This window comes from Drosophila virilis, unplaced genomic scaffold (assembly GCF_030788295.1).
Source record: "Drosophila virilis strain 15010-1051.87 unplaced genomic scaffold, Dvir_AGI_RSII-ME tig00001170, whole genome shotgun sequence".
Lineage (NCBI taxonomy): Eukaryota > Metazoa > Arthropoda > Insecta > Diptera > Drosophilidae > Drosophila > Drosophila virilis.
The window spans coordinates 3,139,912-3,154,797 of record NW_027212828.1 but is presented as its reverse complement, the minus strand read 5'-3'; the positions used below and the strand labels follow the sequence as shown (position 1 = coordinate 3,154,797).

At 36.0% G+C, this 14,886-nt stretch overlaps 1 protein-coding gene and 1 long non-coding RNA gene across 2 annotated transcripts; one reads left to right on the top strand and one right to left on the bottom strand.

Annotated features, from left to right (window-relative positions):
• The first annotated feature begins 5,144 nt into the window (after positions 1-5,144).
• On the top strand, positions 5,145-9,090 carry veli (L27 and PDZ_signaling domain-containing protein veli). The gene is made up of 5 exons (XM_002058717.4): positions 5,145-5,242; positions 5,331-5,377; positions 5,430-5,696; positions 7,216-7,349; positions 8,321-9,090. The coding sequence occupies exons 2-5, from the start codon at positions 5,341-5,343 to the stop codon at positions 8,468-8,470; spliced, it is 588 nt and encodes a 195-aa protein (XP_002058753.1). The 5' UTR covers positions 5,145-5,242; positions 5,331-5,340; the 3' UTR covers positions 8,471-9,090.
• A 3,316-nt stretch (positions 9,091-12,406) lies between these two features.
• On the bottom strand, positions 12,407-14,445 carry LOC138911494 (uncharacterized). Its single transcript, XR_011417120.1, has 2 exons — positions 13,906-14,445; positions 12,407-13,624 (listed from the first exon to the last, which is right to left on the bottom strand). It is a non-coding gene; the product is annotated as an uncharacterized lncRNA (long non-coding RNA).
• Positions 14,446-14,886: the final 441 nt, after the last annotated feature.

Here is a 14,886-nt window from a genome sequence, read left to right as displayed (position 1 = left end):
AGAGGGTTCAGGGTATTTCCTAGTCGGGAGCTCCCGACTAGAACCTCTTACTTGTTAGACTTGAACTCGTGAAAAATCATGTGGGGAGGCCGAAATTTGGGATCATAAATGATTGGGAATATATCATGTGAAACATTTATTTTGAGAGATGATATTTTACGAGGAGTGGAGAAATTAAATTTGGTAATTGACACGCTAGCAGAAGATTTGCAAGCAATATAGGCTGTCAAGAAGATATAGAAACTTACCTACGAGGGGCAACAACAGTCAAAGTAGGAGCTCCAGGTAGTACAAGATTTGGTGGGGCCAATGAGGCACCATGATTTTACTTTACAGGGCCTAATGAGACTACTACAAGGGATAAAACCAGGGTTATAATTGGTTAGTCGCTAGTCGTTAAATCCTAGTTGCCAGGCATTAACAAAAGAGGCGTAGCTGTATGTACAGAGGTAGAACTGATTAGCCACGTTATTAAGCTTCACGAATTGATGTCTCATAGAATTAAACATTTTGGAGAAATCAATAGGCTTGTCGATTCATTCTGGCTACGACCAACGCAGGCCACCGCAGCCCTTCTTAGCAATTGCAGTGATCTTGCCACAATCACGCCCAGTGAGACATGCACATTTAGCATGCGCCACATTCTCACAGAGCCAGCAATTAACAAATTGCGGCAGTGCGGGATTATCAGCCTGCTTGAAAGTGCAAGGTTTCTTACTGCACGGCATAAGATAAGCAGAACCTGCGAGAGGACAGAGCGAAACAAAACACAGTGCAGCAAAGTGAGGGAGCAAGTAAACGCTAAAATAATAACTATTCGTACACAAAAAAATTGCAAAAAAGTCAAGACAGACAATAACAACAACACGGAACTGTTTAATACACATTCAATAGATGCAATAGTTAACAGACTTACAGATAACATTTTGAATAAGTTATTAAAGTTTTTTAAATAAAGCACATCAAATGCTAAATTTAGATTAAAAAAGTTGGATTGAAGCGCACAAATATATTCAAATCTTGGAGCACAAGTGAAGCACGTCAATCACTCTAAACTGAGAACTCTCTCAACAACGCACTCAAAAACAAGTAAGAGGTTCTACTCGGGAGCTCCCGACTAGGGGATATCCTGAATCCTCTTCTGTCAACATCAAATCCATATATATATTTTATTTTAGAAGCTATATGTCAGTTTGGTGACTGTAGCTCTTATTATTTACCAAAATTGCTTAAAAAACAGGATATCGATATTGATTTTTATCGATTGCTTGAAAACTGAGTAAGTTATCGATTATGGGAAACAAACTCGATCTGCGCGGGAACTAGGAGCATCTACATCACTTCAAGTCTCTAGCTCATAGGCTTTGAGATCCTTGCGTTCATACATACGGACGGACGGACGGACGGACGGACGGACGGACGGACGGACGGACAGACAGACGGACAGACGGACGGCTATTGGAGCTGTTACATACATTTGGGTTTTTCTCAAATACAATATACTCATACCCATACCCATACCCAATATACTTATACCCATTTTTAATGGGTTCAGGGTATAATTAAATAATATTGGAAACCTATATGCTCTGAATGAAAATTTAATTTTAACTGAAACCACCCAAGAAGTAAGATAATTAATAAATACGAAAATCTTGACGAAAACCTATGAATACTTTACCAAAACATCTCTGCAATACAATGGATAAAACTACAATGATGGACGTGTTTTTCGTTCTCTACATTCCATTATGCTACTTGCGCTCCCGTCAGAAATTCCGACCGGCTACTTTTATATAATCTATTCTAATCCTTCTGGTCAATGTATGTTTCTTATTTTTATCCTTCGGCATCACCAAATTCAATATACCTTACAATATGGACTACTTTTAACGCTTACTAACGATTTCTATATTTTATATTTTTACATATACGACTCTGCATATTGCAAGATCGGGTGAGATAATTTTGGTTTTAGGCAGCTAGTTCTTTTCTACAAAAAAAAAATAGTTTTAATTTCCGTTCTCCTAAATTTTTTTAGATTGCTTCCTGGTAATGACAGAATTGTAGCTCAAAGGCTGGACAACGATTGCATGTGGCATCTTTTAAGGCACTTGCACGGACCACTGCCTATATTCTGGCAAATTTGATTTAATTAAATTGTATCACTAACCAAACAACATATAGACTGGACTATCGGAGTAAGGAAATGGGGCCGCTCGTTTTCTGTGCGCCTACTCCAGTCCCCTTCGTTTTTGTTCTGGTTCATAAAACGCTTTATTTTATTCCCTCGCACTGCAGGAAACTGCTTTGGCTTACTCTCAGTGCTCTTTCAATTTGTATATTAACCGTTTTACTGTCTGTGTGTGTGTATCTGTCCGCACAAGCAAAAATGCTCACAAATTCAAGTAGCTTTCTTCCCTTTCTAAGGGACAAGTTATATGAAACAATGAAAGGGTTTGCCACGTCGTTGCGAAGTTCTTGAATGTTAGCTCATTATCGTTGGTAAGGTTACCTAAGCGATACCATGTGTGCATTTAAAACATTTTGGACTCGCTATTCACGCATACTTGCATATTTTGTATATGAATAGAGGAATTTGTGCACTTGTGTGCCTGTTGGTGGCCTTTCTGCGTATCCCTTGCAAATTTGACAAGATTTTAAGTTTTTGTGATTTCTGAATTCGGGGATCTAAAAACACACATACAAATATGTGAGAATGGGCAGATCATGGGTGCTAGAGAAATTTCATTTTATACATATATATACATTTATATATAGGTGGACCTTAACAATTGTCCACTGTATGCATTTGTTCAGGTTGTCCGATAGCTTGTTCAAAAAGTAACCGAAATTCGTTAGTCCAAGAGTAAATATAAATAGTTTTGTTAGCCGACTCTTCAATCGAGGTCTTAATCACCCCTGGTTGATCTCCGGCAAATCGATTAAAGGAATGTGAATGTCAAATCGGATCATAACAAATGGTATATATATATAACCACTAACCAAACAACATATAGAATGGACATGAGTATCGGAAAGTAGGCACAAAATGTATCTTAGACATCTGGTCCAAACTCGCCAATATGGGAGTAAGATATACATATATGTATTTTTGCACCGCTTACTCTACAGGAAAGTGCTTGGCGCACTCTCTTCCCTATGATTTGTGCGATAGAACGGCAACGCTGTTAACTTTTATCTCGCTCGCATTTACTCTCAACTCCCAATGCTCTCTCTATGATTAGGGATCGTTTAAATGTGTGTGTGTGTGTATGTGTCCGACAAGCAAAACTGCGCACAAATTCAATTTTTCCCAAATGCCGAGGCATTTCCACCCTTTTGAAGGCACGGCTAATATGAAATAGAGAAAGGGTTTGCCACGTCGATGCGAAATACTTGCATTTTAGCTCGCTATCGTTGGTAAGGGTACCCATGCGTTGCCATGTGTGCATTTAAAATATTTTGGACTCGCTGTTCACGCATACTTGCATATTTTGTATATGAATAGAAGCATTTATGCGCTTGTGTGCCTGTTGCTTGCCTGTCCCCGATGCAAATGTAACAAAATTTTGGGATTTCTGATTTTGGACCTCTACACATAGACACACACATACAAATGTCTGTGAATGGGCAGATCATGGGCGCAAAGAAAATATCATTATTGGCACGCGTCTGACGCGCGCCCTCTTTTTTATGATTTTGATGAATGCCTTACCAACGATAGCAAGCTAAAATGCAAGAATTTCGCATCGACGTCGCAAACCCTTTCTCTATTTCATATTAGCCGTGCCTTCAAAAGGGTGGAAATGCCTCAGCATTTGAGAAAAATTGAATTTGTGCGCAGTTTTGCTTGTCTGACACATACACACACACACACACATTTAAACGATCCCTAAAAATAGAGAGAGCATTGGGAGCTGAGAGTTAGTGCGAGCGAGATAAAAGTTAACAGCGTTGCCGTTCTACCGCACAAATCATATGGAAGAGAGTGCGCCAATCACTTTCCTGTAGAGTAAGCGGTTCAAAAATACATCATATGTATATCTTACTCCCTTACTCGCGATTTAGGACCAGATGCCTCCGATACTTTTTGTGACAACGTTGTTTGTATGTGATGTTGTTTGGTTAGTGATATAACATAAAGGCGGCACGGTTGCGGCACTCTTTAAATAGCCTTCATGTTACGGGCAGCAACAAACTTATAAAAATAAATACCATACAAACACTATGCTGTTTTTGGGATTGCCAGCTGGATGAAAGTTATCGATAGATTCGGGAAAGACTTCAGGAAATGTTGGAAACAGAAAGGGCTTCAAATCTCCTTGCTGACGCGTAAATGCTTAAGCTTACGCTCCTCAGTGCAATGTTAGATACTTTTCTCTTAATCTGTCCTCTTTTTTATGTGACGGAAAGGTTCAGGTTGTAATATTTGTATACGCTAATGAACCCATTTTATGAACTAAAATGTAATGTAATGAAAATAAATATAATATATATTATTTACCATAATATAACATTTGTATTAGTTTACTTTAATTGACTCTTTTTTAAATGTGTCGGCTTAATACAGAAGTCACGGTTATTATAATTTATTACTGCCATTTTTATTTAACAGTGATAGTTGTTGGTATGATACTAACGATCATTTCTACACGACACTCGGTAATCGGCACTCTTTAAATATCCTTTATGTTACGGGCAGCAATAACATTATAAAAATAAATAATACACGAAACATTTATATTATTTTATTTTAAATTCCAGGAAATTCTATGATTTATGATTTTTTATGCGATCGGCTAGCATTTGGCTCTGGCTCTTTTCTTATGTTCTTTTTTTCTTCTCATCAACAAAAGCCACTCTCCCCTTTAAAAATGCCCAGAGTTACACTTATGAACTGGTGGCTCAAATAGTTGCGTAATATAGGCATAGATACCTTGAACCCAAGTAAACGATATTATTGTCTTGTATAAATATATGTAACAAGCATCTCAACCCCATTAATGTATACATTTTTGATTAGCATCAATGTCCGCCAAATTCGAAATATATTTTTTAAAAAGTTCTCTGATCAATTATTTTATAGCTAGAACTTTTTCTTGCCTAATGCCATGTTATCTGGTAATAACTGGAACTGGTTACTCTTAAGTACTAGTTACTGTAAGTGGCTTGAATAAATATTGCTCATCTCTATTATTAAGATATATTGAATTCTGAGCTAGGTATAATTCTAAAATAGGTAATGTAGACTGCCACGCTCAATAACTCCACTTAATAAAGGTGGTAAATTACAACAAATAATAATGTACTTAACATTTTCTGTGCAGGGGCAGTAATATGACTGAAATCTGTGAGCCCTTGAACTTGGCAAGGGGTGAGGCATACATTATCAGATAAAGAGCTTTATAAATCAATTATATTTACAGATGTAAAAAGGTCAATAGAATTATTAGAAAAACTTCAGGCTAGCGGAGATTTTCCAACAACAAAATTAGCCGCATTACAAAAAGTTCTAAATTCTGATTTTTTGAACTCTGTGCGTGAAGTCTATGAACACGTTTACGAAACAGTTGATATACAAGGTTCACACGATGTTCGGGCATCTGCAACAGCTAAAGCAACTGTGGCTGCTTTTGCTGCCAGTGAAGGCCATGCACATCCAAGAGTTGTAGAATTGCCAAAAACAGAGGAAGGTATGTATGTTTGTATTATACTCATTTGTGTCGATTTGTGTAAGTCGTAATAAGTAGTGAGTAGTGAGAATATAGGCGACGGTATATTGATTGCAATTTCGCAGAATCGAAGCGAGCTGTCCCAAGTTACAATTATAAAATTTATTTCTAATAATCTGTTGAATTAAAGTTCGAGCAAGAATCAATATCGTTAGATAAAACAAAAAAATTTATAAAATAAAGTAATAAAAAAGACAGTAAAATGTTGGTCATCAGGTTAGCACACCCTACTCTTCTTAAGCTTTTAAGCCATGAACTTATGTCTTAACCTTAATACCTAAAGGTTTTGCAGCAAATTGATCATATCAATTTTCTCTTATTGACTGTGAGCTCATAAATTTGATTATGAATCGATTTGTACAAATTTTGAATATACTTCATAAACTTACATTTTGAAAATCATCGAAAACATTTTAAAAATGGGAAAAAGCTGTTTCTGAGATCCTTTGCATTCCTATATACGGACGGAAAGACAGACAATCATGGCTAGACCGGCTCGGCTATTGATGCTGATCAAGAACATATAGTCTTTATGGGGTCGGAGTTGCTTCCCCTTGCCTATTATTAAGATTTTTACAATAACATTTTACCATTGTCAATAGATTCAGGATATAGCAAGTAAGAGCATCTAGTCGCGATCTCCCGACTTGGGAATACCCTGAACCGTCTTATTCCAACACCAAATACAGTTCGCAACGCGCTCGTTTGTAGTAAAGAAGATAAATTAAAAAAAAAAAGGTTTCTTGGCAGGGTTAGAGCTTGCAACTGACCGTATTACTTGTTGACTAATCAACAGCCACACCTGCCACAAAAAAAAAAAATAGGTTTCCCGGTGGGGTTCGAACTCGCGATTGAGCGCACCAGTTGCTATGCCTTTTCTCAACAGCCACACCAATAATTTGATATTATATAAAAAAAAAAGCAATGTTCTTGAATAGCTTTGAAAATGATTTGAAACTGAGCGTACAGTAAACTAACTACTCTCATACAAACGTCTCAAATGATTTTTCATGCAGACCCATGCAAATGAATTTGAAGGCAAAGGCCACCCACCAAGTCTTAGACTCCCATTTCCACAAAGGAGGAATGGATTTTTAGCATCTTTAAAAATAAGTTTGAGGCCGATCCGATGGTTAACAAAAAAGTTTCATACCATCGTTTTTCGCTAATTAACCACAATTGTGGGTGGGATTTTCCAAATTGCTGAAACACGTATTCATTAAGTTCTTATGTAGAGCTTTAAAAATAAGTTTGAAGCAAATCGAACACCACTAAAAACTTCGCCCAAAAAATTTTTAAATCGCATTTCTACCGAAGAAGTTTAGATTTTTCATAAAATGTGAAACACGTCTCAAATGATTTTTCGTACAGAGCTTTGAAATCGAATTTGAGCGCGAAACGTCACGCACTAAATCACTGAAAATAATTTCAATTATAATTTATATAGTCATAGTTTATATCTGACTTGCATGTTTTTCAGGTTTGGGCTTCAATGTAATGGGAGGCAAAGAGCAGAACTCTCCAATTTATATCTCGCGAATAATACCTGGTGGTGTTGCAGATAGACATGGAGGGCTAAAAAGAGGAGATCAGCTGCTTTCAGTAAACGGAGTGGTAAGCTTACACTATGTCATAACGTGTGGTGGGTTTGTGAAAAATCCCACAGTACAGTTTCTTACAACGGTTTTATACTCTTTTTTAAAGACACTTGTTAAAATTTATGCAAGTGGCTTACACTTATCGAAAATTCGGATTCAAAGATCTAATGGGAAAGTTTTAGGTTGTAACTTATTTCCAACTAGTGCATATTAAGTAAAGACTTATTTCACACCTCTCGTCTAATTCCACAACTCTGGTACTTAAAATACAAATCAACAATTTTTTTTGTCCGATCCTTTTATATGAATGAGTGCGTGTAATAGCGATTTTGTAAATTTCGAGCGACATGTGTAGTGAATTACGGGAAAACAGTTGTATGCGTCCTTTTGCTTACTATCCGACCGGATCGGGACTTTTTTTTAAAGATATTTGTGAAAATTTCTTGGACACATGTTTCACAATTGTCCAGAAACAAAGAGAATTGTTGGGAAATGCGAGACAAAACTTTTAGTTCAATTTCATCCTGTGAAAAATATATCTAGATGTGGAGTTCAAGGTGGTTGATTCGGTTAGATTTATATTTACAAACTTCAACGCAATAAAAATTCTTAACCTAAGTACATATGAATATATGTATTAAAAAAGGCATTAAATTTGGAAATTAGTTTTAACATCCGAACTATGGTTGATAAAACCGATTCTGAAAGTTTAATTACTGTCTTCTACTCCAAAACTGTAAAATGTGAGTTAGGGAATATTCGAAAAATATTAAATATGAACATTAGTATATCATGACCAAAAATTACATCATTTTTGCTTAATTCGTAAGTGTTTAAATTTAAAAGTGTATATGAACCGTAAATATATTCATCAGATTTCAGGGAGCGGATTTCGGGCAAAACGGCTATGAGATTCTCGAGTAATAGCTATTTTTATAATCCACAAATAAATTATATTAAGATTATAGTATTTTTGTTTCTTTTCAGTCGGTTGAAGGGGAAAATCATGAAAAAGCAGTTGAATTATTAAAGCAAGCGGTTGGTTCCGTAAAGCTTGTGGTACGTTACACACCCAAGGTTCTTGAAGAAATGGAAATGCGATTTGATAAACAACGTAATACACGTCGTCGTCAGTAGAGCTAACAAAAATGTATCTTACAATTGCAACAAACATTTTAACATGCTTTAAAAATCTCAATAATAACATAATGCGCTCTTTAGTTGCAGTTAAAAGGGTTGCTGCCTTATATTATAAAAATATAAAAAACTAGAGTAAACTCGACCAAATATTATACATTTGTTTTAACTAAAATTACGTATGGATATATTATACTTTTAAGCTTATGTCGGCTGAACGATAATCAACTTTATTTTATATATTTACTTGTTGGCAGAATTACATTTTTACCTTAAATTTGAGCTGTAAAATTAACGAGTCTACTGTTAGTCTTTAATTGATACCCAAGTTTTATCCCACTCCTTATGTAGCTTAAACTAATGGTAGTCAACAAATAAGATAAATAATGCAAATTTTTAAAATGTCTGTTGATTCTGATAATAAATTGCTAAAAAAAATTAAATATGTTAACCTCTTTTTAATTTATTAAGCAGCAACCCACCCTCGTATTGTATAATTTAGTATCTCAAATATCAAGTTGCTTATGTGTTATATTAATAATATGCTTTTAAGAATGCAAAAATTAACATACCGAACGGCATAAAAAATAAACATATTTCTTGTCCACAAATAAACACAATTATTGAATCTAATTTATTAATTTAGTTAGGTGCTTTCATTATTATTTTTATTTTGAATGATAAAAATTATATATTTTTGTTTTGAGAATCTAACTTAACTATATAAGATAATTTAAGAATGAAACGTTTAGGCGATAAACGGAGTTTTAACAAAAGGTTCTAGTCTCCCGACTAGGAGATACCGTGAACCAAATTCAATATAAACACTGAGTAACGCCATACAACAAAAAGCAACCAATCAAGTTTTTTGAGAATTGAGAACGCAAACGAAGTCTGTATTCCTGCGTTCTCACACCCGAGAGAGCGAAAAAGCTAAAAATAAAATGTTCTCTCAGCCTCGGCTCTATGAGGGACGTGCAAACACTTATGTTTGTATGCGTGTGAATATACATACATAACAGCATATTTGACTGTGTTGTTAAAGTCTCTGGCTGGCAAAGAAATAAATTTTCTTAGTTTTCTAGCGCTGATCATGATCTATCCCTAATTTGTGTTGACATATGTATGTATGAATGCATTTGTACTAAGGTTGGCTCCGTAAAAAATGTGTATTTTTAAGTCGATGCAAATATTTATATAATTTCTTTTAATTAATTTCATAAAGCAAAGATATTTGCGTCGTTCAAAACTTTTTCGCTCAATGTACTTCGAAAACGAAGCGACGCAAAGCAGCATTGACCAGCAATGCTGAAGGCAGGCTGGCGACTAACTTCGTAGCTCGTGTCAGCATCAGCAAGCCGCGACTTCGGCATTCGTTCGTCTGGCCTTTGGAGAACGAACAACCAGTCGGCAGGCATGCCGTACAAAGCCTCAAAGGCCAGATGAAAGACCAGGCTAGAAATTTTGCGTCGCATTCAATTGTATGGGCGTTCCTCATCTTAGTGTTCGCAGTTGCATATAACTTTGGTTTTTTCTTAACCGATCTTTATGAGATTTTCTACAGTATATCTTTCTGTACCGTAGAATATTTGTGTATATTGAAAAAATCAATTGCATTTAAATTGAGGGTTAAATTGGTTGGCAATTTAAGTTGGGTTATTAACATGATTTAAATCTCTGTGGCGGTAGGGGGGAAGTGGCGATAGATATAAAATGACAAATATATAATATTCTAGAAGCAGCATATCATGTTTGGTGACTATAGCTCTTATTATTTACCCAATTTTCTCAAGAATCAGGAAGTCGAAGTAAGTTAATCGATTATCGGACAACAAACTCGACCTGCGCAGGCACTAGGCGCACCTTCATATAGAATTTCAAGTCTCTAGCTCTTATAGGTTCTGAGATCCTTGCGTTCATACATACGGATAGAGGGACAGACACACGGACATGGCTAGATCGACTCGGCTATTGAAGCTGATCAAGAATATATATATACTTTATGGGGGAGATGCTTCCTTCTGCCTGTTACATACATTTGGATTTTGCACAAATACAGTATATATATAAAAAAAGAATTTTCCTTGGCATGGTTCGAACTTGCAAATGACAGTATTACTTGCTTAACGGTTCGATAACCGTTCCATAACCGTTCCAGACAAACTTGTTACCATCGACCACGGCCAAGAAGGTTACTCGCGGACAATTGGGATCAGATGAAAGCAGTGTGAGTGGATGTGAGGATATATTAGCATGCTGGAGTACACCGCACCCTTGATCTATTACAACGCTAAGAGATTTAAAAAAGTCTTTATCGTCCCTGTGCTTGTTCAGCAATAGCAGATCGTTTTGAAATAGTTATGTTGGATGTTCGTCGAGGCGAAGTTCTGCTGATGTCTATGTATATGCATATACCATAACTCGAAGTGACCGATTGTACGAACTATTTTCGTTAAGTCAGTCAGTTTGATGATTGCAGTAAATCTAGGATTCCGTTTCTCAGCATCGATAGTATCCCTTATCAAATCATTGTCGCGCTCGCAGCAGAGCTATTTTGCTACGGTAACAATTCATACTGAATTATGGACATTTTGTTTCCAACTGTCTAATAGATTGCTGTTGCAGCCAGTACAAAATATTCTACGAATCAGACTCTCTGTGTTATTTGCCGCCGAATTGGTTTTGATCGTGTTATATATAAATTACTCAGAAATTGAGGTAAGCTCCACTTTTTTTCAGGGAAATGAGTTTGTAGCAGCCACATCTCCTGTTTTGAAATCTTCAAGATGATGATGATGATTGACATCAGAAATCCCAACGGATCGAAAAGTGAAGACGTAGTCGAATGAATAGGTTTATTTGGAGCCGTGAAATACAACATTAAATTCAAATAGTGGGACATCACGATGTTTCATATGCCAAGTTCGCTAGTGTCAGCATTTCATCCAAATTTAAGTTGTTGTCAGATTCGTCGTCTTTGACAGCGGGATTAATTAATTCAACTTACGGTGCCTGTCCTCGGCTAAGTGATTCGGTGACCTTAATGTCCTGAACGCCGATAATCTTGCTTGCTCCGCGAATCGAATTGTGGTTAAACGTTAAACGGCGATGCTTGCAATTTTCACAACAGTTTCAGGGGTACACTGAATTATGTCCTGATTGCAATAAGTTAATGCAGTGTACAGCATTTTTTTCGACTTCCTCATTTAATTTGCGACTCATACATTGAAACTGAGAACGTCGTACAATGTCATGGCAGGAACTCATGGTTGGTCATGTACTGGATGCTTGGGAATCATATTCATTTATCATATTCACACCTAGTGTTTTTTTTATACCCTGAACCCATTAAAAATGGGTATAAGGGTATATTGTATTTGTGCAAAATCCAAATGTATGTAACAGGCAGAATGAAGCATCTCCGACCCCATAGTATCTTGATCAGCACCAATAGCCGAGTCGATCTTGCCATGTCCGTCTGAAATTTTAGATGTAGATGCTCCTAGTTCCCGCGCAGATCGAGTTTATTTCCGATAATCGATAACTTACTCCGTTTCCCAGCAATCGATAAAAATCGATATCGACATCCTGTTTTTTTTTTTTTGCAAATTGGGTAAATAATAAGAGCTAGAGCCACCAAACATGATATGTTGCTTCTAGAATATTATAGATATTTCAAGTATCTTTCATTTCATACCTATCGCCACCTCCCCACTACCACCCCAGAGCTATAAATCAAGTTAATAACCCAACTTTTATTGCCAAGCAATTTAAGCCTCAATTTAAATGCAATTGATTTTTTCAGTATACACAAATATTCTACGGTACAGAAAGATATACTGTAGAAAATTTCATAAAGATAAGAAAAACCAAAGTTATATGCAACTGCGCAATAGGATGGGGCAGCAGCTTTAAGAATTTCTGTATACATGTACACACACACATTCATGCGCGTCTGCTTCGCATTCTAACAGCATGGGAATTGCATCTTTTTTTTGTTATGTTATTTAAGTTCCTTTTTTATCATATGTACTTAATTGTTGGTGTGTGTCTGCTGAGTAGAGGCATAGCAGGTGGTGCGGTCTGTCGCGAGTTCGTAACCTACCGGGGAAAGTATTATTTTGTTTTTTTGCTGGTGTGTCTGTTGAGTAGAGTCAACAGCAAGTAATGCGGTCAGTTGCGAGTTCGAGCCCTGCCAAGGGAACTTTTTTTTATTAATTTATTTGGTGTTTGAATAAGAGAATTACTTGTTTTAAATTTTAAATAGGGTCATTTAACTCATTTTCTTGTGCGTTTTCATCTTGGCAGCACCGCATCTTTAACTTCACCAGCATACGTTCATCAATCGCTATGCTTAAATTGTCTTAAGGCCTGTCAAATGTCAACGATTCATTATTAAATCATGATTGTAAACATTGTCGTGCCTTTTATAAGGAGGTAGAAAGGCAAAGCTACCTGCGCTTATTTAATATACATATACAGGCTTCCGTCTTCTATTAAACACAGGATCAGAGATATATCACTACAATACACAAGCGCACTAGGAATTGCATGTCAACCATCCACCATTAATGTAGCATGTATTTAATCAATAATTATTAACAAATTATATGGGTTTTCCAACTTTTTCATTTGTTAACAACAACTCTACACTTTCAAATGTGTTGGGACATCTTGTAAAGGAAGATGAAGATGAAACTGTTACTTGAAAAATGTATTTCAAACGGTTATCGAAAGATACCCCCAGTTGCCGATGTTTTCAACAAAATGCACACAAGCAACACTCCTGGAGTTCATTGGATCTAAGACGGTAACACGTTCACTTTCGTAAGTTTGCGCACCCTGCTTATACTTAAAGTACTTTCCTAAGTATCTCGCGTAGTTGATCAGCTCGACCTGTTAGCGTTAGTAACCATACAATTACAAATTTTGTTTAAAAAATTATAGCTTTTCGATAAAGGCTGGACTATTTTATTTTCACTTTACCTGTCCGAGAAGTGGCAATGGCATGGCAATAACATTCTCTTAAAAAAACCATCCAAGCCTGGCATAACATATTGGTTACACATCAAGTCTTATCGAGCTTCATGCTCTTTCAGACGCATCAATAAAGGGCTATGTCGCTGTTGTTTATATTCGGATGGCGAACTCTGACTGAAAGTAACATTGAAATTACTTTCTTTTCTGCAAATTAGTTTAATCAAGCAACGATCATAATGATAATGCTTGTAATTTTTAGGAGTGAAAGAAGCTATTAGCAATGAAGCGATTATTTCGAAAGCACAAGTGAAACCGCAGATCGAAACAAGGGTAGATAATGGTTTAATATTTAGAACACATTTACAAATCGGTTAGATTCGTTCTATTCAAATCCCGAAACGAGAATTAATATGCTGGTGAAGGATTCATATCAATCAAACGAGTAGATGACTCACCTTTACCAAAATCTGCAACAAGCTTTCAAAGCCACCCGGAGTGTTGATCTGCGTTGATAATCAGAGGCTCCTTTTCCTATACAAGAAACTTTCGTTCTATATGGTGAAAAGACCCGGCATTTTATATAATTCAATAAATAAAATTGTTATTGTGAGAAGCAGCAGCAGCTCCCAGCCACTAACACTATTGTAACTGACAAATAGTTTTATCTGAGGCCTTATAACTATCGGTGTGTGAATTGGTCACCGGTTTATACGCAGACTCAGCTTAAATATCACTGTTTCTTATTAATCAAATCAGTTACTTAGCTTTAACAACTACGATTTTTTGTATTACCAACCTACACTTAAAAGAAAAGCCAACCCTATCTAAAATAATTCAATTAAATCGATAAATAGAACGAAACTATGGCATAGCAGTAAATGAAAATTAATGGATGCCACGCATTTGTATTCAAGAAGGGTAACTATTTGGATACGTTTCGCAACCGATCAACTAGTCAACAAAAAAAAATAGTATAGGGATGAAAAAAACACCAATAAATAATTAAGCAGAAAGTGCTAGCTCTACATCAGCTAATATATTCTTTTCTTGCTCTACGAAGAGTAAAAAATTAAAACAAAACAATTAAAAATGTCTACTATACAAGGATAGACAATAATGGATAGACATAATGCACAAACAGAATTTTAACCAAATAAATTCTAGTTAAAACACATCCAGTTAATCTTAACAAAACACACTAGTTAATTACTATAATAAGTCTAGTCAGTTATGGTTAATTTTTTTTTATACAAGCGCCACCACAAAGTTAATATAATGAATTTGGAAAAATAAAGATTTAAGATTAAATAACTAGGCACGAGGACTTAAAATCGTCAATGCGGACTTGGGTTACCTGAGGCCATTACTTATGTGGAAAGCACAACTTTAGGTCATCGGCTTACATTAGTACTGGGCAGGGAGACAGTATTGAAGGA

Coding starts and splice junctions, on each gene's coding strand:
- veli (XM_002058717.4), top strand. CDS start 5,341: ATGACTGAAATCTGTGAGCCCTTGAACTTGGCAAGGG. Junction 5,378..5,429: donor GCCCTTGAACTTGGCAAGGG/GTGAGGCATACA, acceptor TTATATTTACAG/ATGTAAAAAGGTCAATAGAA. Junction 5,697..7,215: donor ATTGCCAAAAACAGAGGAAG/GTATGTATGTTT, acceptor CATGTTTTTCAG/GTTTGGGCTTCAATGTAATG.